General features: G+C 44.6%; 1 protein-coding gene across 2 annotated transcripts in view; it reads left to right on the top strand.

Moving 5' to 3' along the window:
• TEX10 (testis expressed 10) overlaps positions 1-23,131 on the top strand; it is a 112,398-nt gene that overhangs the window by 34,460 nt on the left and 54,807 nt on the right. For both annotated transcript variants that reach the window (XM_019539917.1, XM_019539927.1), the window contains 2 exons: positions 9,901-10,076; positions 13,573-13,750. In XM_019539917.1, coding sequence (XP_019395462.1) covers positions 9,901-10,076; positions 13,573-13,750 — 354 coding nt within the window. The remainder of the gene's footprint in view (positions 1-9,900; positions 10,077-13,572; positions 13,751-23,131) is intronic.

The following is a 23,131-nucleotide window of genomic DNA, read 5'->3' as shown; positions in this document are numbered from 1 at the left end:
GCCTGCTCACTTGTCCTCTAATCATGTGCATGGCTCTCCTCTGGATCCTTTTAAGCTTCTCCGTATCTTTTCTGAATTGCGGAATCCAGAATTGGATACAGTATTCTAGCTGCAACCTCACCAAAGCCGAGTACAGCGGGAGGATGATTTCCTGGGTCTTGCTTGAGATGCGTTGGTAGGTGCAAGCCAGAGTTTTGTTTACTTTGCTAGCTGCAACATGGCATTGGTGGCTTATGTTCATCTTTTGGTCAGCCATGACCCCCAAGTCTCATTCAGTCATGGTGCTAGCAAGTGTAGCACTGCCAAGCTTGTAAGTATGATGTGCGTTTTTTCTCCTGAAATGAAGCACTTTGCCTTTTTCCATGTTGAATGCCATCAGCTTTTGATCTGCCCACCTTGCAAGCCTGTCAGTCAGCCTGTGTTGCCAGCCTATCCTCTAGGGTGACCACACTTCCCCATAGTTTGGTGGCATCAGCAAACTTAGCCAGTCCGCTTCTGACATCAGAGTCCAGATCGCTTAAATACATACAAGAGTACAGGTCTGAGAACAGGGATGCCACTGGTCACTGTGCACCATGTTGATTCAGTTCCATCAACTATCACTCTCTAGGTCTGTTCATGAAGCAGGTTCCCCAGCCATCGAACTAAGGTTGTTGAGGTCCCAATTCCGCCATTTTACCATGAGGACATCATGGGATACCAGGTCAAAGGCTTTCTTGAAGTCCAAATATGTGATATCTACCCCTTCTCCTTTGTCCAGGTGATGTCACCTAGTCATAGAAGGGATTGAGATTGGTCAGTTAAGACCTACCTGCAACAAAGCCATGTTGGCTGTCTTTCAGAGTGTTGCCTTTTGTTGGCCTGTTGTTAATGGTTTCCTTGGTGATCTTTTTCCAAGATCTTTCCAGGGTTTGCAGTCAAACTCATTGGCCTGTAGTTCCCTGGGTCTTCCTTTTTCTCTTTCTTGAAGATAGGCACCACAGTGGCTTTCTTCTAATCTTCAGGTACCTTGCCCAAATGTCATGAGTTCTTGAATATCCTCACCATTGGCCATGCTATGATGTCAGCCAATTCCTTTAGCACTCTTGGGTGCATTTACCTGGACCAGCTAATTTGTGGATACCCAGCCTCTCGAGGTGTTCCCTTACAAGATGTACACCAGTAATTGGTATGTGTTCACCCTTTTCCTGGTGATCCTCCATCTTGTTAGGAAGTATGATTCCCTTGGGCTGGTGGAAGACTGACACAAAGTAATCGTTAAGTAACCCCCAGCTGAGCCGAGTGCCGAGCCTGGCTCCCATTCCCTGCGAGGGGTGCTGGGGTTAGCACTCGGCAGCACTGCTTGCAGCAGATAGGGCTGGGCTCAGTGCTTGGCTGGTGCAGCCCAGGCAGCGCTGCTTGCAGGGTATGGGTCTGCGCTAGTTGAGCATAAAGCTTGTCCCCATCCACTGTTCCTATCCCTTGTGAGTGGCACCAAGCCTGGCCTCATCCTCTGAGAGCAATGCTGCTGAGTGCTGAGCCCAGCTGCGCTAGCTGAGTGCCGAGCCTGATGCCACTCGCAGGGAACAGGACTGAGCTCCACTCATAGCAAACAAAGCCAGGCTCGGCACTTGGCTGGTGTGGCCCCATCACCTGTGAGTGGCACCAGGCTCAGCACTCAGCAGGTGCGACCTAAGCAGCACCACTTGCAACAGATGGGGCCACAGCATCTGAGCGTCAAGCCTGGCCCATCCCTTGCGAGTGGTGCTGCAGTTACCCCTGGGTACCCAGCCTGCAGTGAGGGTGCTTGCAGGGGACAGGGCTGGGCATAGTGCTTGGCACGCAAGCCTGGCAATGCTCTCAGGAGACAGTGATATGGTATATAAAGTAAAGGTTGAATTTTAGGAGTTTAAAACTTGACTTATGCACTGTGAAATATGGTAGCTTCTCATCCAAATTAAGGATGGTTACTTTTGGCTCATTTTAGACCTACAAAAACTGAATTCATCAGAAAGTTCAAATTTCATATATCAGTGTAGGAGACCATTGGTGGTCCTCTTCTTAACTACACAAGACTGGTTTGGAGTCTTTGACTTTAAAGCCACTGATTTCTTCGCCAAATAGTCACTGAACTAGTAAGAAGTGATTAATCTTAGCCTCCTGGCAGAGGTTAAATTTATGATAGGACTAATAATACCCTGCATACATTCAGCCAATTTATTTTGCCATAAAATGGCAGACCAGCTACAAAGATGTTCCACAAAGTGCTATATGCTGGCAAGTACAAAGCCCAGGATCGCAATCCCAGCTCTCTGTGCCTAACATCTCTGTGTGACTTTAATCATCCTGTCAGATGTGGGAGGGGAGGGGGGAGTAGGATTGCAAAAAGTTAATTTTCCACAAAATCCCCAAAATTGAGTGACCTGTGGTAGGGCAAGTACGACACCTGCCTCAGCTGCTGACCTGTGAGAGGGCACCAGAATCCCGCCTCCCTGCCTTATCACCCCCCATGGCGGGGGCTGTCCTGTCCTGGCCTGGCCATAGAAGCTAGTCAATGCAGCACTGCACGGGGGGATAGAAAGATGCTAATGAGCCACCCTGGTCAGATGCTAATGAGACACCTGAAGCCTGGTCATGGGGTTGATGCCACTGGAACTGAGCTGATGCTCCTACAGCAGCAGTACCCTGGGAAGATGAGCCTTTTCTTGCTGTCCTTTCTTCATTAAATGCAACTAGGAGAACAAGGAAAGATCAAGTAAGGCATTTATACAGAGAGGATGGATCAAGATTTATCTGAGTATGGCCAAACACTGAATTAAGAGGTTGCCTCCATTTTCGGTAAGGTCAGTGATGTTGGACATGGAGGCAAGGACAGAATTGCTAATAGGAATGTGACTATGAAAATGGAAATTACTGCATTGACATTGACACTGGGAGCAGACTCGGAGAGCTACAAGTCCAGTAGCAATACATTTGTTGAGTTTTACATGGTACTGTTTGACTAGCATTATTAACAGTACCTGTTTTAAAGAAAAGAGAGAGAAGAAATTTGGGCAATGGCAGGCCCTTTAATCTAATTTCAGTAGCATGGCAATTTATTTGTTTTAAAAAGGTACAAGGATTAATAGGAAATGTGATAAATGCAGGATGTTTTTACTAAAGATAGATTGTGACAGACTAGCTTAGTGATTTTTGGAGGAAGGGAAATGCAGTAGATCTAATTAGTTTGGATTTTACTAAACCAGACTTGTCCAACATACGGCCCGCGGGCTGCCACGCAGCCTTCCAAGCTGTTTTCTGAGGCCCAAGGTGCTGCGATGGGAAACTAAAGTAAACACTGTATTTCCAATTCGGGGGGGGGGGGGGTGTGATACCGCTTCCTGTGAGGTCTTTGAATATGGCTCGCTGGTCCACTGGGTGATAAAGTTTATGATCCGGCCCCACATTAAAAAAGGTTAGACACCTCTGTACTAAACCATTTGGTTAAGGTGCCACAAGGAGATTATTAGTTAAATTGGGAAAAAAATGGTACTCAATACAAGAACTGTAGGTAAACAACTGACTAAAGGAGGGACAGTAGTGACTTGGGTGGAAAAGGAAACTCAGGCTAGAAGGAGGTAACTAGTTCTTCAGCAGCTGCTCTGATTTAATTACTGTCATTAAGGAACTTGGCACAAAAAGTAGTATTCCTCAGTATAGGGCAGGATCAGAACATGGTATCTGGAACGAACTGGGGAGCAGGTGATCTGAACTGATGAAGATCTTGAGGAATGGAGATGGGATGAAATTAATAGCATAAAGCACATAGGCAAGGATGGACTTAGGGCAATAATGTGAACTTCTGATATAAACTGAGTGCTTGGGAGTTCGAATCAACATAAGAGTAGAAAGATCTTGGATGTATTGCATCAGTGGGCCCAACCTTTTTGGCAGGAGTACCACAAGTTAACCAAGCACATTGCTTGAGTGCCACTCTTATTCCTTTCCTCTACTGGATATGCTGCTCTGTTTTTTTGCTTCCTCCTCTGGTGCTCTGCTTTCTGTTCACTGGCTTATTTGTAACAGTGATGCGTTTTCCCCTCCCTAGTTGACAGGCTGCCATGGCACTTGTGGCATGCATGCCACAGGTTGGCTACCCTTTATCAGCTGACCACAGGAATGCAGTGGGACATAGCTGGGGACAGGGCAAATACAATCCTACGATATATTGGCTAAGGGAGGGACGGGTAATTATTTTGGGTGGAGGGCCACTTACTGAGTTTGGTAAGCCATTGAAGGCTGCATGACAGGCAGCCAGGGGCAGATAAATATTAATTTTCTAAATTTTTAGGGACCCAGCGGGCCAGATAAAATGGACTGGCAGGCTGCATTTTGCCTACCCCTGAGCTAAGGTATTCCAGCTGAAACAGGGAAGTATTAATGCCAGCATATAAATCCTGAATAAGACCCCCTTCAGAATACTGCATATAGTTCTGGTTACCCATGTTCAAAAATTATTAATTCAGAAAAGAGAAGATGCAGAAGGGAAATTAAAAAGAGCAAAATGAAGTTTGAGGGGCAGTATGACTGCTGTCTCTAAATGCATTATTAAGGTAAACAGCAGAAGGGGAGAGCTACTTAAACTAAAGAACAGTGCTGGTACAAGGACAAATTGATATACAATTACTAGTAATAAATATGTGGTGGAAATTAGGGATAACATTCTAACCATTGAAGGAATGAGGTTCCAGTAGGATTAGTGGAGGCAAAAAACCTAAAAAGCTTTAAGAGGAAGCTTAAAAAGCAGGTTTGCTTATGACAGCTGGGGAGTGGACTTAATGATCTGGAGATTTCTTCTAGGATGGCCTGTATTCCGATAATTTAAGGCAGTGTAGTGCTCAACCTTTTGGCTCCACATGCCAAAAAAGTGGTGGGGGCTGGTTCATGGCCTGGATTTGACTCTATGCCTTAGGATCAAGCCCACATGCCTAGATCTAGACCAGGCTTGTCCAAGATACAACCCACAGGCCACTATGCGGCTCTCCAAGCTGTTTTCTGAGGCCCGAGGTGCTGCGACAGAAAATGAAAGTAAACACTGTACTTTTGTTTCGGGAGTGGGGTGGGAGGTGGTGATGTGATACCGCTTTCTGTGAGGTCTTTTGACCTGGCTCGCCAGCCCACTGGGTTCAAAAAAGTTGGACACCCCTGATCTAGACTGTGCTGCATCTGTCCAGCCCTGCATGCTGGGAATGGGGTCCTGAGACCCCATGCTGCCTCTGCCCGGCCTCTGCTTGCTTGGATTAGGGCTGCAGGAACCCATGCCATGCTTTCCCAGCCCCATGTGCAGGGTTCGGGCTCGGGTTTGTGGCATCTCTGCTGGGCTCCATGCACAGGGATTGAGGCTTTAAGATCCCACAACATCTCTGCCTGATGCTGCATGCCAGGAATTGGCCCTCATGCCACCTTGCATGCTGAATCAAGCATGCAAGGCCAAAGCCCATAGGCAGGATAAGGCAGTGGCCTGTAGGCTGGGGATTGAGCACCCCTGATTTAGGGCATATATATTTTCATATCTCTTTTAGACATTCATGTAACAAATTTACATGTTTCTTCATAGAAGTGGACCACTTCCAGTACAGAGTTCTTGATTTTGAACTCCTGAATGCACATTAAGTTTTTTTTAACATGCCTGTCTGCAGCAGCAGCCCACTGAAGATGGCAGGGCCCATTTTCTGCCCCCAGTTAGATAATTTGTTCATCAGAGCATCCTCACAGGAGGACTGTTCCATAGTTGTTGTCTGGATATGTTTCCTAATCAAAAAACAGATTCTCACTGGAAAAAAATTGCTTATGGCCCTTTATGCTATCAAACTAGTTTATCTGTGCCATGCTGGATTCTTAGGCTGAGCCAGCCTTCTCTTGAAAAAAAAAAATAATGAAAATCCTTACAGCAATAAAGAAATTTTGTGGAAGCCTTGTCAGGCAGATCTTCTACAAACTGATAGAACTCATGCCTTCAGGCACTTAAATAATCCTGCATGCTTGTCTCAAGGTAAGAATGTGCCACCATTGTCTAGCAAAGAACTACCTGCCAAACTTGGACAGCTGTCCAGTTGTCCAAGCTGACAACTTCTATAAAGGTATTTTTAGTCCTTTGGTGGTGGAGTCTGTGATTGAGTGTTTTGAAGGGAATAATGTTCATTTCACTAGCTTAGTCAGTTACACCCAGTACAGAAAACTCCAGCTTTGGGATGGGCAGTTTACATCTGGAATCTAACCATCCATCATCATTGGAAAACCTGGGAAAAGAATCTGCCAGTCAACATACAAAAATGAAAATAGACAATTTGGCTATAGTCCTTTTTTTTCCTCCTCTTCTGCAAGGCAAAGTCATCCACAGCATCAGGCAACAATTGCAGTGTTCTTTGGGTGAACGAGGAGAAACAGCGGTAACTTCCAGATCTTAAGATTCATAACAGTGGACCTGTTCTCTCCTGGTTATCACAGATCCAACAGAATGGTCATTTTACAATCTATATTTTCAATCTGTAATTGATAGTGTTAGCCTCAGGTATTAGATGGTCCTTAAAAGGCTTGCTGTCTTGAAATTCAGCCCTAATGTAATTTGTAGACATTGTATTATTTGAGGACAAAAGCATTTTGATCAACCAACTAAGTCTACTCTTAAGAGACATTGTGATGTTCACTGAGCTGTTTTCCATATCATATGTTACTTGTTTAAAGATATCTTTTCTAAGCATCACTCCTTTAAATGCAACTTGGATGAGATACCATTATGCTCGAAGCTGCCCCCTCAAGGACAGTAGTGGTGCACATATGTAGTATTCCATAGTTTACCAGCAATGAAGTAGTGAGGGGTACTTTCTTATTTGGCAGTCAGGGTAAGTACACGCTGCAGCAGTGGGGCAAGAGAACAACCCTTGGTACAGAGCAGGGAGGACTGAAGTGGCAGCTTCCTGGATGTTTCAAAGGGGATACTGTGCAGAATATGCAATAGTGAAATAAATGCACAGTGCAGTGTAGAGAAAGTGTCCCTGCTGCTGCATGTTTCCAATCCTCATTAGATCTTATCTCTCTGTGGGCTGGATCCAGTCCATAGGTTACCAACTTCTGATGTAGAGTATAGCAGCAGTTAGAAGGCAAGTTAAATAGGTAAGGAACTAAAGGAAAACCACACACTAAGAAACTAAAATCTGCTCCCTTTTTCTAAAGAGTGGACAGTTTCTCCCCTCCTCCTGTGTCTTTTAAATGTCTGAGATTTAAAAACTGAGAAAACTAGTGAAGGTGTGTAACAGAAAGCCAAAGGCGCTTGTTACTTTAAGGGTGAAGGAGCAGCAGAGAGAACCTCAGGTGGGGAAAGCTGTTCATAATGAGCTGTCAGAGAACAGGTATCCAGGGAGTTACCTGATGCAAGCACTTACCACCCATGTGTTGCAGTAGCCATGGGATGGATAGGTCCAGGAGCTTAAGTATGCTCAGTAACTTAAGGGAGCCTGTGAGAGAAAAAGGGAGACCTAGGCTGGGAAGGCTGAGACTCCAACAAAGGTATAGAGCAAGGATGAGCAAAATATGGCTTGCGGGCTGGGTCTGGCCCACCAGCTGTCTGGATCCAGCCCGTGGCTGCCCCTGCATTGCTCAACATGGAGCTGAGCCCCATCTGCTCCCACTGGGGCAGTCCATGCAGCTTCTGGGCTGTTCCCAGTGCAGCTGCTGGCCAGATGTTCCTCTGCTTCCCTCATCTCTAGTGGCTGCAGCCTCCCTTCTAATTAAACAGTTACATCAAGTTGTGGTGAGAGAGTGAGATGGGAAGACAAGTTGGACCTAGAGCAGGGTAAGGGCTGCGTGGCCACTAAGGGCTGTTCTAGCCGCCCCTGGAGCCCAAATCAGGTTACAAGGTGGGACTAAATTTGATGAGAGTCAAAGTGGGGTTATAGGAGACCTATCTAAGGGTGGGATCCAATGATCTGTAAGGTCCCCTCCAGCCCCTATAAGTAGTAAATGTCTGACCTCTGATATGTTAAAGGCTGTGAAAGGATACTAATAGTTCAGGGGTGGGCCGGATCCAGGCCTCCAAGGGATTCTGTCAGGACTGCACCAGGTCCTTCAGCCCTGCCTGGGCCAGATATATAGGTGGTGGCCTGGCTCATGGTACGTGTGGCCAGTACTGCAGCCCCCAGGGTGCATGGCAGGGTAGGGACAGGGCAGTGGCCAGATTTGACTTCACAGCAGCTTACTCTACCCTGCTGCTGCTGCCTGTGTCTCCGCCAGTGGACCAAGCCCCATTGCCAAGGTAACCCAGCCCATTTCCCCCCCACCTACTGCCAGGGGCACCAGCTGGAGTGAGGAGGTGGAGTCTTCATAGATTTCATAGACATTTGGGCTGGAAGGGACCCCAGAGGATCATTGAGTCCAGCCCCCCACCCCAGGGGCAGGAAGTCATCAGGGATCATAGGATCCCAGCAAGATAAGCATCCAAATGTGTCTTGAAGGTGTTTAAAGTGGGTGCTTGAACCGCCTCCGGTGGCAGTCTATTCCAAACCTTGGGGCCTCGGACAGTGAAGAAGTTCTTTCTTATGTCCAGCCTGAATCAGTTGCAGTGGAGTTTGTTACCGTTCGATCTTGTCATCCCTTGCGGGGCTCTGGTGAACAGACGTTCCCCCAGATCCTGGTGGTCACCCCGATAAACTTATAGGTGGCCACCAGCTCACCCCTGAGCCTGCGCTTTTCCAGGCTGATTATCCCCATTCCTCTCAGCCTTTCATCATAAGGTCTGTTTTCCTGACCTCTGATCATGCGTGTGGCTCTCCTCTGCATCCTCTCAAGCTTCGCCACATCCCTTTTGAATTGTGGAGCCCAAAACTAGATGCAGTACTCCAGCTGTGGCCTCACCAAGGCCGAGTACAAGGGGAGAATGACGTCCCGGGATTTGCTTGAGAAGCATCTATGGATGCAAGCCAGCTTTTTGCTCGCTTTACTAGCCGCAGCATCACACTGAAGGCTCATGTTTATCTTGTGGTCAACCGTGACCCCCAAGTCCCTTTCATCTTCGTGGAGACTGGCCCAGGACCCCTGCAGGCAGGGTGCATTCAGCCAGATGGATGGGACGAGACTGTGGAATGGAGTCCAGGAGCAGGACGGGTGTGTACTGGAGCCAGGACTGGGATCATGGGACAGTGACAGCATGGGACTACAGCTCGGGTCAGAGCCACAATCTACTCACTACATGTCCCTGCCCACAGAACTGGCACGCATTGCAGGGATTTGCAGGGAATAGATCACAGCTCTGCCCCAGACCCTGGCTGTGCTCTTTCACTGCCCCATGATCCCAACCCTAGCCTTGGCCCTGTCTGCCTGTTCCACTCAAACACTGCTCCCTGCTTACTCGTGCCCTCATCCTAATTGCTTGGCTGAGCACACCCTGTTCACAGGGGTTCTGGACCAGTCTTCATGGAGACCTCACCTGCCTGGTCTGTCTAGTGTCCTAGGGAATGTGGTGGAGTGGATGGGTGCTGGGGTCAGATAGGATCAATGACCCCCCTTTCCCCACTGCCCTGGGTCAGGTCATCAGCTCCCCCCAACCCACAACAGCCCACTGGAACACTTTTAAGTGGCTTTCCAGCCCATATAATTGCCCATCCTTGGAACAGATACTTCCTTGCCACCATGCAGTCGGTTTGTATAATTGATTTCTGAAACAAGTTGTCAGGCTGCTTGCTGCAGAAACTGTGGAAGCCAAGAAAGACATACCAATTTAGTAATCATCTATATAGCAAAATCTCTAGTGTGACTAAAACCGTATAAATTGATACTTCGTTTTAGAGTATTATAATTTAATATATTTAAGCATAAATTGTGTTTAAGAACTTTTCTATCTAAAATGAATGCACTTTCCAACTTTCCTTTTCTCCCCCTTCCTTTTAGAAATCGAAGTAAAATTTTATCTCGTTGGCTGGCAGGCCTCCCTCTCCAGCTCGTTCTGCTAGGCTCAAAAAACCCTGAGCTTTCAAACCAGCTGATTGATACCATTCATTCTGCTGCATCTCATTCAAAGAAGGAGTTGCTTCAAAGTTTACAAGCCATTGTTTCTCGAATTTATGGTAAGACTTTTGTACACTTATGCTACAACTTAACGGACTCTTCTCTGTTACTTAAAAATGACAGTTATGGTCCAGAGCAATGGTTCCCAAACTGGTGCACATACCACCAGTGGTATGCAGACAACTTGGAAGTGGTATGTGGAAGTCTTTGGGGAGGGGCTGCACACACCCTGAGCCCAGCAGCAGCCTGTTGCACACAGCCTGCTGCACATGGCCAGGTACACATTACTCAGTAGGTAAGTGTGTTGGGGAGAAGGCAGGGAGGGAGGGGCCGATCAAGGCCTCCATGGTGAAGGAGGTAGGGGGGCAGAGGCAGGGGCTAGGTTGAACAGGCTCTTGGGATGGGTGGTGCGACAGTCAGAGCCTGGGTGGCTCCTCCAGGGTTGTGGGGATGCCGTTGCATGCATCCTGGGGCAGGCATGGGGGGGCACATGCCCCCTGGATCTGTGTGGGGCAGAGGTAAGTTGCTGCTGCATGATGGCCTCTGTGCCATGCTGCCACTGGCCCAGGAGCAGTGTGTGACACCATGTGCTGGCTGCACTGTGTCCTCTGCCTGCCTGATGGCAGCAGGCGCACGGCATGCTGTGTAGCTCTGGAGGCAGCTGTAGCATGGTACAGAGTGCAGCAGCAGTCCACTGCTTCCTGGGGGCTTTCTCCCTTCAGGCCAGCTTGCCCCGTCCCCATGGCAGGACTGGCACAAAGGCAGCTTAGGCCTTTCCAGGAATGCGGTGGGGGGCATGTGTCCCCCCATATCTGTGTCTAAGGGAAGGTGGGCTGTGTGCTGGGCTCAGCATCACATGATGCTGCCTCCAGACCTGCGTGGGACATGGGGATCTCCAGAGGCAGCGGGGCATGGGGGCGTTCTTGCTGCTGTACTGACCCTGGGGGAGGCATGGCAGGGGGGAGGCACATGCCTCCCATGTGTGCCCTGGAGCACACCCAGCCCCTCCCCCTGCTGCTGCTGCATACGTACCGCACGTTGACAGAGTGCCTTGGCCTGCCCAGTGGCAGGCACACGGCGTCCTGCCCAGGGAGTTTCTGCTGCTTCCGGCATGCACAGGCCGAGCAGGGAGCTCCCCTGAGCCTCAGCCTTCACGTCCTGCCGTGGGCAGGCGGCATTCCCCCATGGGCAGGACAGCTGCCCCCTGACCCCGCGGAGCTACCTGGGCCGGGCCCCTCCGGTGCCACTGAGCACCCCCGCCCTCCTTCAGCTGCCATCTTCCAGAGAGCCCTGCTGGGCCAGCCTGCCTGTAGCACCTCTCCCATGTCTGCTTTCCCTGTGCCTCCCTCCTTCTCTGTCTTCCCTGTCTCATCACAACACGCTTAACAAAAAATAATACACAAGAATAATGCTAGTTTTATTTATTGTCACTAGGTTTAGAATTTTTAGAGAACCTAATATTTACTGTAACAAAGAAAAAAAAGCAACATTTATTATTATTAACTATATTAATATGCATGTGTCCTGCCATGTACCCTTCGCCCCAGTTTTGTTTTTCTGGTGTGCCCACATTCTGGCACCTTAACAGGGTTTTTTCTGTACTCAGTTTACACTGTGTTTTTTTCGGCACTCCGGCCAAAAATGGTGCCTACCTCTGGTTTACACTGTCTTTTTTCCAATTTACAATTGTTTTATATGGCTACTGTAACTGATAAAACAATGTTTTATGACTGCTTAATGTTTTAATACATAGTAAGTTACCTATGTGTATGAAAAATTTGCTGGTGGTACTTAAAGCTGTATCATTTCAAATTGGTGATACTCAGTTTACCATAGTTTGGGAATTGCTGGTCCAAAGAATAAAAATACTGATATCTTTTGGTGAAGGGTAGGTACGCAGACTAAGTGATGGTGTCTTGTTCCCTTCGAAATTTACAAATAGAACTACAGCTGTAGCAGTTTTATTTGTGAAAAATAATATGGACGCATTTTTTTTAAGTTGTAGAGAAGCCAGACTTAAATCTGTTAGAAACTTGATTTCTGTGTAAGCCTTGACTTGGGAGCATTTCCTTTATTTTGTTTTTCTATAAACCGAGCAGTATTTTAATGCTTTTAATGGGTGTTATTCACTTAGAGTGCTAGCTAAATCACTGTGGCTATAGGGGGCTTTGCATATTGTCTTTTGGATGGAACTCTTGTAAAGTGGCATTCTCTTGCTAGGAGAGAATTCCAAAATATTACTGTTCCTTCTGTCAGTTAGATACATTATTTTATTTAAATTCTTTGGGACATGGGCTGTCTTTTTGCCAGATAAAGGCATTGCTCGTAATTGAGACTATCAGTTGCTACTGTGATCAACTAGTTAATAAAAGTAGTGCTGCTATATGCTATTGCTCCATTCCAGCGTTGATTGACTTTCACTTGTGGATGAAAGATTTCTGACATTCTGTAAAAGTTGATAAAATGTTTTGAGGTTTTTCAGGATGTAGGACACTTAAATATTTTTCAAATGGCTTTTATAATAATAGATTCTTGTATATTCTGTTCTGTGAATTTCATGCAGAAAATCTTAAAATCTTGTAAAGGTAGGGATGGAAGGGATTTCTGGAGGTCACCTAGTCTAAAGGGTCCTAGCTGCAGAACTAACAAGTGTTGCCAATTCTAGAAAATTTACTGCAAGTCTCATGATATTTAGTTATTTTTTCTGAAAGCACCAGTTTCTAGAGTCAATTGATTAGAATTTCAGTTTTCATTAAAAAAGTTAAATTAAGCTTCAATCAAGTGTAGCTATAATCTGCAAGATAGATTAAAAGGAACCAAATCTCACATCACTTAAATCTTTAACGTCATCTTAAATGGCTCTCAATTTTTGAACCTGACTCAGTCTTAGAGTGTTTGTGGTGAGCAGTGCTAGAACCATGTAGAAGTATCTTAATTTTTGCTTCTTAAAATTCACTACTCTATGATTAGGAAGCAAACTGTCTAAATGTGAATAGAGTATAAACCAAAACATTGTTGTCCCCCTGTGTTTGTCTTCCTTGTTTATTGAGTTTTTCTTCAGGTTTATTTGAATGGGAATTCTTGTGGATTTTGCATACCTGAACACAATCTAGTAGGAAGTACATACCAAAATCAAATAATTTTCACATGGCTTTGTGACACTTAGGCAACAAAGTAAAGAAAACACTTGGAAAATGAAAAGTTCAAGATGATTGGTTGGCTTGTTTTTATGATTCTCTTCATCTCCCCAGTGGATTTCCTGATTTACTTCTTCCCTCCTCTCCTAATTTCTCTTCTCAGACAGTAACTTTGATTGTTTTCCCTTTGCACTGTTAACGTTATCCCCTTTCATCATCCATTCACAGTAGATTGTAGAATTGAATAGGTATATGTGGTTTTTATAGTGTTGCAGGTTTGGAGGAGAGGCCAGCTAGTCAAAATTGAGAACTGGAGGAAGATTGCCTTGAGTTTTTCAACACCTTAAACAATGCTGAAAAAAAACTTCTTTGTCAGACAATATTAAATTTAGCTTTTCTGTACCTTTTTTTTGTTTAGATCCACTAGATGGCACTCTGGTTCTTCTTCCAGCTGAGTCACAGCAACGTTTAGTACAGCTTGTGTACTTCCTACCATGTCTACCAACCAGTTTACTTTCTTCTTTAAGTCGTTGCTGCATTATGGGAAGAATGTCTTCAGAACTAGCTGCCACCCTTATTGGGATATTGCATATGAGGTAAGTGTCCCATTCATTTAATATTATTTTTCCTCAAAAGAGGCCATTTTACAGTGTGTTTATTAACAGTGTAATGCTCATGTTACTAATGTGCACTTATATAAGAACAGTGATCTTACATGGTATATATTGATACAGATGTCCTGTGACTTTGCATACATAGAAATGGGAGTTCAGTGTGATGATCAGTTATGTCTCCAGTTCTTCACTTTGAACATGTCCTTCCAGTGACTTCCTTTCTCTACCTTATTAATTTAAAACAAATCCTTACTTTTAAGGTAATTTACAATTTCTTTATTCCACCACTTAAAGCAGTTTCCATAATCATTTTGTCAGCACATCCTGCAAGTATATTCATGCAGTGCCTGTTGTATTGAAGCACTGTAAATCAATCTGTGTAGCCATATCCTGCCTTGCCTCAGGTTGTTTTAGATGTACCCTTACTGTTGTTTCCATAGTCAGCAGTATAATGATAATGGCTAGGCATACGGCCTACGTATAAATTAACCTCTTACTACTATTTCCTTCTTACCTTGAAGAATCTTAGATCTGATATTACATTAGATAAAATCCTGGTTCAACTGAAGTCTCAGAAATTTGTGAAGATTTCACCCATGATATTTAACTGCTCCTTTTTTCTCTCTTTTTTTTTTGGGAAGATTAATTTTAGGGATGTTTACATTTTTATTTACTCTCTTCGCTTGGTTCTGATCCCTGTACAGCTGAACTCCAGATAAGTAAGACGTTAGAGGAGGTATTGAAAAAAGTTTATAGACATAAAGTCATAGACAAGTAAGGTTGGAAAGGACCTTAGGCGGCCATCCAGTCCAACCCCCTGCTCAAAGCAGAACTATCCCCATCTCTATAATCAAAGCCAAGGCTCTGTCTACCTGGGTCTTAACAATCTCCTGAGGATGGATATTCCACAGCCTCTCTTGGTAGCTTGTTCCAGTGCACAGGTTTTTTTAAATGCTCTCTGAAACTTATTTTTTCCTGTGAAATATGTAGCACATAACAAACGCATGAGGACGTGATGTGCTACAAAGCTTTTATTGGCTCTGACTTGGGATAACCTGCTTAGCACTCTTGGTTTATTGCTGCTGAATAATGTAGATAATGCAACAAGTCGCTAGTAAGTTTTATATAACACCCTATTTTATGAACCTCGTGTGTAGTTTGTGGGAGGTTTAAATTTAAATTCTGTGGCAAAGCCTGTTGGAATTCAGTGGCAGCCTCAGTTGGAGGTAGTTATTGAAATAATAATGTAATGTTGAAAAATAGTTCTGCCAGGACTGTTTTTCTTGTGGCATTTGTTTTGATGTAAAACAAATGGTTCAGTGGTTGTTTTTTTTTCCAGTGTGGCGCATTTTTCTCCTACTACCCGCATAGCTATATACTTGAAATTGTTTTGGCATCAAGGTAGGGGCAGTTGATTCTTTTGGCACCTACAGAAGTGTGGCAGGCAACTCTTGAATTTTTGACACTCAAGAAGTAGGCAAGGCTTTTGCAATGGAATGGTAATGCATTTAATTTAACCTTCACCTTGTGACAGGACAGTGAGCATCTTTTTCTGGTTTAGTTTGTCATGTGTGCATCCAGCCAGAGGGTTAAGCCAAAAGAACTACATCAGTTTAACACTACTTGTCTGAATATAGTGGGTATAGACAAGCCATAAGCATCTTCCTCCTAAGGGTAGGTTATGCTGTAAATTAGGGGTGCACCAATAGAGATTTTTGGATCAGATACCGATTAGCTGATTTTTTAAGGGGGCATATCGGGCGATACAGATTCGATTTTCAATACCAGCCTGGCAGCATGGAGAGTGGCCTGTAGCTGGTAAGTGTTGTTGTGGAAGGGGAGGAGGGAGAGGGAAAGGAAGAGGTGGTGGGGGTGGAAGAGGTCAAGGCCCCCATGGTGATGGAGGAGTGGGGCTGGGGCTGGGGCACTTAGTGCTCAGCTGGGATGGGGCCACAGCTTGTGTGGTTGTGGGGTGGGCTCCCGCCAGTGCACGCTGTTTGTGCACTCATCTGCTCATCCGGCACTCGCCCGGCGGCTCCTACTGCTTTTCTGGGAGAGCATGGAGGAGGAGAAAGGGCATGTGCCTCTGGATCTGCGTGGGGTGGACTGGGGCCAGGGCTGCACTAGGCTCTTCCCAGCAGGGCAGGACTGCTCTGGGAGGGGGCTCCAGGGGGGAAGAGGCTATGCTTCCTCCCCCTCCCCCCCCAGCACAACTGCCAGCCCTGTGCACAGCCCCAGCCTGCCAGGAACAGCTTGGTGCAGCCCCAGCCTGCCCCACCCCACACTCTGCAGATCTGGGGGCACCCCTCATCCCCCGTGCCCTCCTGGATGAGCAGTGGAAGCATCAGTGGGAGCTGCTGGGCAAGCTCTGAATGAGCCGCTGGACCATCAGCTCCTGCAGGAGCAGCACATAGCAATGGGAGCCATGCCTCCAGGTGAGCTGCTGCTCCGTCCTGTGCCCGCCTCGCCCTGGGTGGGCAGACCCGGTTCCAGTCCCACTCCTTTCTCACTGTGGGGGCCTTCACCAGTCTGTCTACACCCCTTTCCTTACCCCTCCCCTTCCAACACAACAGACTTACTAGCTGCAAGCAGCTCTTCAAGCTGCCAGGATATGCTCCTCACTTTCTACATGTCGTGGTGTGGCTGCACGCATGCATGGGCCATTTATTGGCCTGATATAAAGAAAATTATCAGTATCAGAAATCCGCCATATCAGTGCCAATCTGATATTGGACCGGTGCATCATTGTACCTCTACTGTAAATGCTTATTGCATACCTTCTGGTAGTGGTACTGTCCGTTGTTGGAGATAGGAAATTGTTAGACACAAATTATTGCTTTGATCTAGCAAGGCAATTCCCATGTTTCCATATACATTAAAAAAAATAACTGCTGCAAACTTATTGCTGCAGTTGCTCCGTTTGGAGTTATTTCTAAAGATGCTGCTCTTGTAGATTGGAGCAAGTCATTTAGAACAGGCATAGGAAGAGTGATAACAGGAGTCTTGAAAGTCTTCTCATCCCACTTAAATTAGCACTGGAATCTTTCACTATATGTTCTAAGGGACCATTTGCTGACATCAGTTTTCAGAAGTTTAGCTTCCTAGTACAGAGGTGGAGCTTCTACATTGTGTGTGTTTTGATCCTAGGAACAGGGATTAAAAAAGTTAGTTCTCAAAACAAACAAGAAAAGCTGTGTGAGCTCATACTGTGTTGCAATTCTGTATTAAAAGCTGGGCTTGACTGCTTACCATGTAGCCACCAAGTTGTAACATATATTGGCTCTGCCCATATGAGTTTTAGATAGATCAATACCTCCACATCCCTCTGTGAAGGTTGCCTTACCACTAGGTGCCACTGTTCTCCCTCTATTCAAAGTCATCTTTGTGAGGCTACGTTTTTATTTATAAGGGTTTTTTTTTTTTGTCCAAGCCACCTGCTTATCTGTCTAGCACTTTAAATAGATCCTATTCAGCAGTGTTGTTGGCTCACTATTATATTTGGTAATTGTTTTTCATTTGTTAAAAGGATTTTTCTGCTAGTTATCCATACCTTATAAACCATATGTATGTGTATGTGTCATTGAGCATACATGCATAGATAGATATTTATATCCTTAGATTAAAATTATGTGAGATTGGAGTTAAGATTGCATCAGTAATTTAGGCTGTGTTACAAGCATGTTTTAATTATCCCCAAAGTGAGCATTGTAAACACTGGAAATTCACTGTACATGTTAGACTTAAAAGAAATTTGAATATGTTAAGGAATGGAAATGCTCATAAAAGACGAGCAGACTCAACCCTATAGTAACAGCATGCATTTGTTATTAATACATACTCATTTTTGTCATCCCTGGTTAACTGAAATTGTGGGTTTTTTCTTTTGTTTTTGTTTTTTTTTTTTTAAAGAACAGGCTTTGTTTTCTCTCGCTTTTTCTTGCTCGTTTGTTTTCCTTCCCTTGACGTCACAGGAAGTCAGTCTGCTTTTGAGAGAGATGGCTTCTCAGATTTCTAGGAGGTAGGAAAAAAAGCAATGTAAGGATCAGTTGAATGGGGGCAAGGGTCATTTTTGTGAAGGGCAGCTGGGGGGCTCCATCCGCTTGAGAAGGAAGGAATTCCTTTGGTATCTCTGAAAGTGAATATTATTCTCTGTCTCTTGATTAAGGAAAAACTTTGACTTTCGAACAGTAACAAGAAAAATCATATGTTGTAATTTTATTTTCAGAAACTATTAACTACCAAATCTACAGGATCCAGGTCCTTGACAGTTTTGAGTAAAGAGACATCTGATCTGTGATCATTTGAGACAACATTTGCCTGATATAGTTGCCAGTTCCTTTAAGAATACACTTTAAAATGAACTTAAATGTATAAGTGAATGGAATTGCTTTTAAATTCTCACATAATCCATTTGGTACACATTAACAAGTAGCTGCTGTAAAGTGGGGAAGATGTCCGGTATTCTCCACACACATCAACGTAGTTTAGTCCCTGCTTAAAATTAAGATTTCAAATCGGTCTTAACTATTGATCTTTAACAGATGCATTGAAAGTATGGATGTAGATAGGTGGGGAGAAATACTCTGAGATGGGAAAAATATATTAGGAGAACCATTATTTATCTATTACAGATCAGAGTGGTTAATAGCAGCAGCTACAATAACTAGAGTTGGAACATACATTGTGTTATAATGGTGCTGTGCTTAGGTGTTCTTACCTGTAAAATGGGGTGTTGCTGTTTCCAATTCACCCAAGTTCTTTTGAGGATTTAATGAATTAATACTTGGAAATATTTTGTCGCTTATTCATGCTTAACTTTGAAGACGGGTAGTGTGGCCACTGATGCACCCCCAGAATACAGAACATCTCCTTGGTGATGGGGGGGGAGGGAGGCGGGAGGCACCATCCCCCTCGGCCAGTCAGCAGTGAGGGCTGGGGCCACTGGGCCTCTTGGCCAGTCAGCAGTCTGCTCCTCATTTAGAAATGTACATGGGTCAGAGAGTTTAAAAACAGGTGGTCCAGTCATTATAAGACAGGACCAATGGCCACAGGTCACTTTGTACGTGGTTACTTTGAATTTAGATAACTTGAGAACATACAGTGTTTTTTGCTCTTGGTTTTCTGATTAGATGTAAGTCGTAATATGTCATGAGCCAAAATGTGTATTATAAACTGCACTGGAGGTGCAGCATGGCATTATTAATATTTCTGTTTAAACCTTCATGTTTTCACTTTCTGACTCATCCTGACTAACTGCTCAAATTTAGTAACACATATACTTGTTTTGACCCACTGTAGTTTGTTTTTAAGGAGATGAATGTCTGATGTGACTTACTCTTTTATAAGAAAATTCTTATCATACTCGGAGATGCAACTAAAGAAAACATTATCTTAATTACATAAATATTTCTCTTTTTTATGTATAAGATTTTAGCTTTGGAAAAAGATTTCTGGAAATTGGTTCTTTTTGAGTAATTGACCACATGCGTATTATTACCGCTCATGGGTTTTTGTGCCCTGAGTTCTTGATTGGAAACTTTTTGCCTTAGCAGTACTCATAGAGCACATGCTTGCCATGCTTTTCCAGAGCTTATCCCAGAGGGGGTAGAGCAGGGATGGGCAATATATGGCCCATGGGCTGGATCCAGCCTGCCAGAATTTTGGGGGGGGGGGGGGGGGAGAGGAGGGACTTCCAGTGGCATAGGTCAGGGGTTAAGGGGTGGGACTTCAATCCCAAATGATGACCAGGGGGTGGGGTACCTGTCAAGGATAGGGGCTACCCTTGCGGCCCTTGACATCTCACCAAAAGTCGCTAAGTGGCCCTCCAGCCAAAATAATTGCCCACCCTTGGGATAGGGGATAAAGGGCAGTATGCAGTAATTATTCCTTATTTCCTCCCCACCAGTAGTCTGAGATGCAGCACTTTGTTGGTTTCTATCAGTTTAAGCCTAACACTTGCTATTTAGAGGGTGGAACATTTATTGTCTCATCTGGTATTGCATTCGTCAGTGCTGACAGATGCCAATGAGAAGACAAAGAGCTGAAAAGACTGGACTATTTCAGAAACAGGTCATTTGTCCATGAGCCTACAATTTAGGATAACAAATTATCCAGTGCTGTTTGCCCATTACCGTTTAAGTCCATGAATGTATTCTAAACCTGGCAGAGATAATCTCAGGACAGTCTATGGTACGCTTTTTGAGGGCCATTTGATGGCACAAGCAGGCTTACAGGAAGTATTAGATGCAGCTAATGCTGCTTCCAGCTCAGAGGCTTCAGCTGTGCTTATAGACTCCAAAACCACTCGGTTCTTTTATCTGTGCATCAAAGCCACTGTTTTTCATGCAAATATATCCAAAAATTCCAGCCTTGAACTTCTCTGAGGCAGTGGTTAATCAGCTACAAGCTTTCAGGCACATATGTCTCAGTTTGTACACTGACAATTCACATCATTTAGGAAGGATTAAAAAAGCACACAAACAAAAACAGTTGTTTACAGTCCACTTTTCATTTCCCCAGAACCCCTGCCTCCAGATAGCCATAGTGACTGAATCATTCAAGTCCCTAAGTATAGACAGTAAAAAAGCCCAAGGCTGAATCAATTAATTCTTTGCAGGTTAGTCTAAGTTGCACAGATTAAATTGAAACAGAAGTGAACAGACAGGAAATTCAGGAAATACAGCCATGTGCCTGGAGTGCCTCAGGCCAGAAGCCGGGTGTGCTAGAGCACGGCTCTCTGGCTGCACGTTCACATCCTGTTCCTGCTGTCCTTGAGGTCTCTTGGGTTTGCAGTCCAGAATTACAGCAGCAGGACCCTGCAGGGTTGCTCATCAATTCCTTTTCCTGCTTCCAGGTGCCTGTGGGATTTACAGTCCACAGTTGCATCCAGCAGTAAGTTTGAGCAAGGGTGTTTAACCCACCTCCCTTGCCCCAGATTCCACCTGAGATTTGCCTGTGGTGTGGGAGGGGACAGTCCCTTCCTGTTTCCTCCTGTCCCCCTTGTAGATTGGGCTGCATCCTTAGCTGGTCTCGCCAGTTTTAAAACTGGTTTATGTGCACTGAGCTTTTGTTCTGTTACAGATTTAAACCAGTTTCAGATCACTTAAACCAGTTTGTGTAACTTCTGTCCCAAGCCTAGATGTAAGATACCTGCTTGCAACTTTCCTTCTCCAAACCATGCGAGTTAATATCAAGTTTGAGTTCTGGTAACAAATAGTCATTCATTCCTTCTTTCCATCCCTTTCTAGGGACCTTTCTCATAATGACAGACTGGCATGAAATGGCAGTGTCTTCTATTGGCTTTGGGGGCAATAGAAAAGTTACCCAACAACTTGGAGGAAAAGGTTTTACAGCAGTTATTTCCTGATTCCAAAATTAAAGGAAAGATAGTGACTCTGGCAGTGGTCATACAGGACGAGATACATTCAGGGAATGGTTTTGTACTCCTTGACTTGAAGGATACATACTTTTACGTTGCCACAAGGCCATTCTGCAGGAAGTACCTTTTGGTTGTTATTGGATCAGGACTGGAGGTCTTAGCATCTAAAGAGAGTGTGGCCACAACACTCTCCAACCCCTCTCCCCCACCAATCTGTCCCTGCTTATCAGTAGCTGGAGTCCTCTGGGATGTGTTATCCTCATACAGTTCAGGGCATCAGAGGACACTGGGCCAGTGTGTGTCCTTCCAGTGCTGCTACAGCAAAAAGTCTTTTGATAGGTGGCTCGGCACGAGCAGTATGCACAAGTGAGAGCATGTAGGTGTGCAAGAAGAACTCCAGTTACTGGTAAATAACTTTTGTTTTTTTCCTTTAATGTTTTTGTTTTGGTTTTCATATGAAAACCATATTTCAGCTAAATGAAGTAGGCTAGAATTTCTGTCCTCTGTGCCATTGTGTCCTCCCTTCTGCCTGAACTTCAGAGTAACACGGCTAACCACCTCTCTTATCTTTTGGTTTGAATTTATATAAGGGGTTTTTTGCCTTTATTTCATATCAGAATATCACAAATAATATGTAATACAATGCAAATCAAAGCCTGCATTCTTGGAAAATTATAAGAAGATTGTTTTCCCCGTGCTAGTTATGTCTTGGAAAAAATCCTATCTACTGCCCAAATAATGAGAAGTGGGAGTTATGAGGGAATGGGTCACACTGTTTATTTCCTATATGAAGTCTTATGGCGCCAGGTATAGCCATTTCCTTTTTTTCCTGGTCTCTTTTGCTCCCTCTTTATTGGGCCTTACAAAATGGTGCAACTGTGGCTATAGGGAAGGAGAAAGTCCTACGTCTGGGTCATAAAAATAAAAGCCACCTGTAGCGCATACTCCAGAGAACATGGACTCAGTTGGGAAATCAGATTTTCTGGTGCTTGACATTAGGGTTACCCAGAACTTTTGGAGTGCTCTTATCTCACTCTCATTTGCCATTGTTTTTTAGATTTGGAAAAAGCACTGGGGTCAAGTGACCCCAGCCAGGTGCATGTCTAACCTCCTCTTGAACACCTCCAAGGTAGGGGAAAGCACCACTTGCTTTGGAAGCCCATTCCATATTTTGGCAACCCTCACTGTAAAGAGTTTTTTTCCCTGATGTCCACTCTTGTTGTGCATGGACTTTACTACCTGTGGTCCTTTTAAAGTGTTTTGTTTACTTCTTTCAGATTAAGGAGGAGCTCAGTCCATGGCTAGAATGCCATGGAAGTGTTGGGCAGGTTTGTTACTCCATAACATCTTTGGGAAATTGATGTACAATACCACCTTTTGGAATAGCTTTTACAATGCTTTCTTGGAATAAGAGGCAGCCTGTGTGTCTGCAGTGGCATGGAGGATCACTAAATATCTTTTGGTTGCAGTTACACTTGTTTTAAACTGCATTAGACCTGTAAGTGTTTGTGTTGTGGAAAGCCACAGAAATGCTGCCTTTCCTTTTAGCAGAATTGGTGGAATCTGACCAGGCCACTCCATGAGTCCTTCTACTATGGCCTCAAACTTGCAATCTCTGGGCTGTTAACTGTGTGCCTTAGCACCTGCACTACCCCAGTCCTTGCAGAAATATTTGCTCTTGAAGAAATACTTAAGCCAGGTCTATGCATGCTGGTTCTGGAATGCAAGTGTTATAGTTGCGTTAATGTGGTGTTATGCTTGGGCTAATTAATGCTGCTGAGACGCACAAAAAATGACCGTCATTACTAAGAGCAACTCTGATAAAGCAATACAAAACCAAAAAAGGTTTTCATGAAAATTTAAACAGTACAAGGTTTTAGAAGTGAAATACATCTGCACATATTTCTTTATTGTAATAATAAGTGAAATAAAAATGGACTTAAATATTTCATAGATTTCATAGACATTAGGGCTGGAAGGGACCT

Source organism: Crocodylus porosus, unplaced genomic scaffold (assembly GCF_001723895.1).
Source record: "Crocodylus porosus isolate Cpor-Errol unplaced genomic scaffold, CroPor_comp1, whole genome shotgun sequence".
NCBI lineage: Eukaryota > Metazoa > Chordata > Crocodylia > Crocodylidae > Crocodylus > Crocodylus porosus.
The sequence above is the reverse complement of the archived record's forward strand: the minus strand, read 5'-3'. Positions and strand labels throughout refer to the sequence as shown.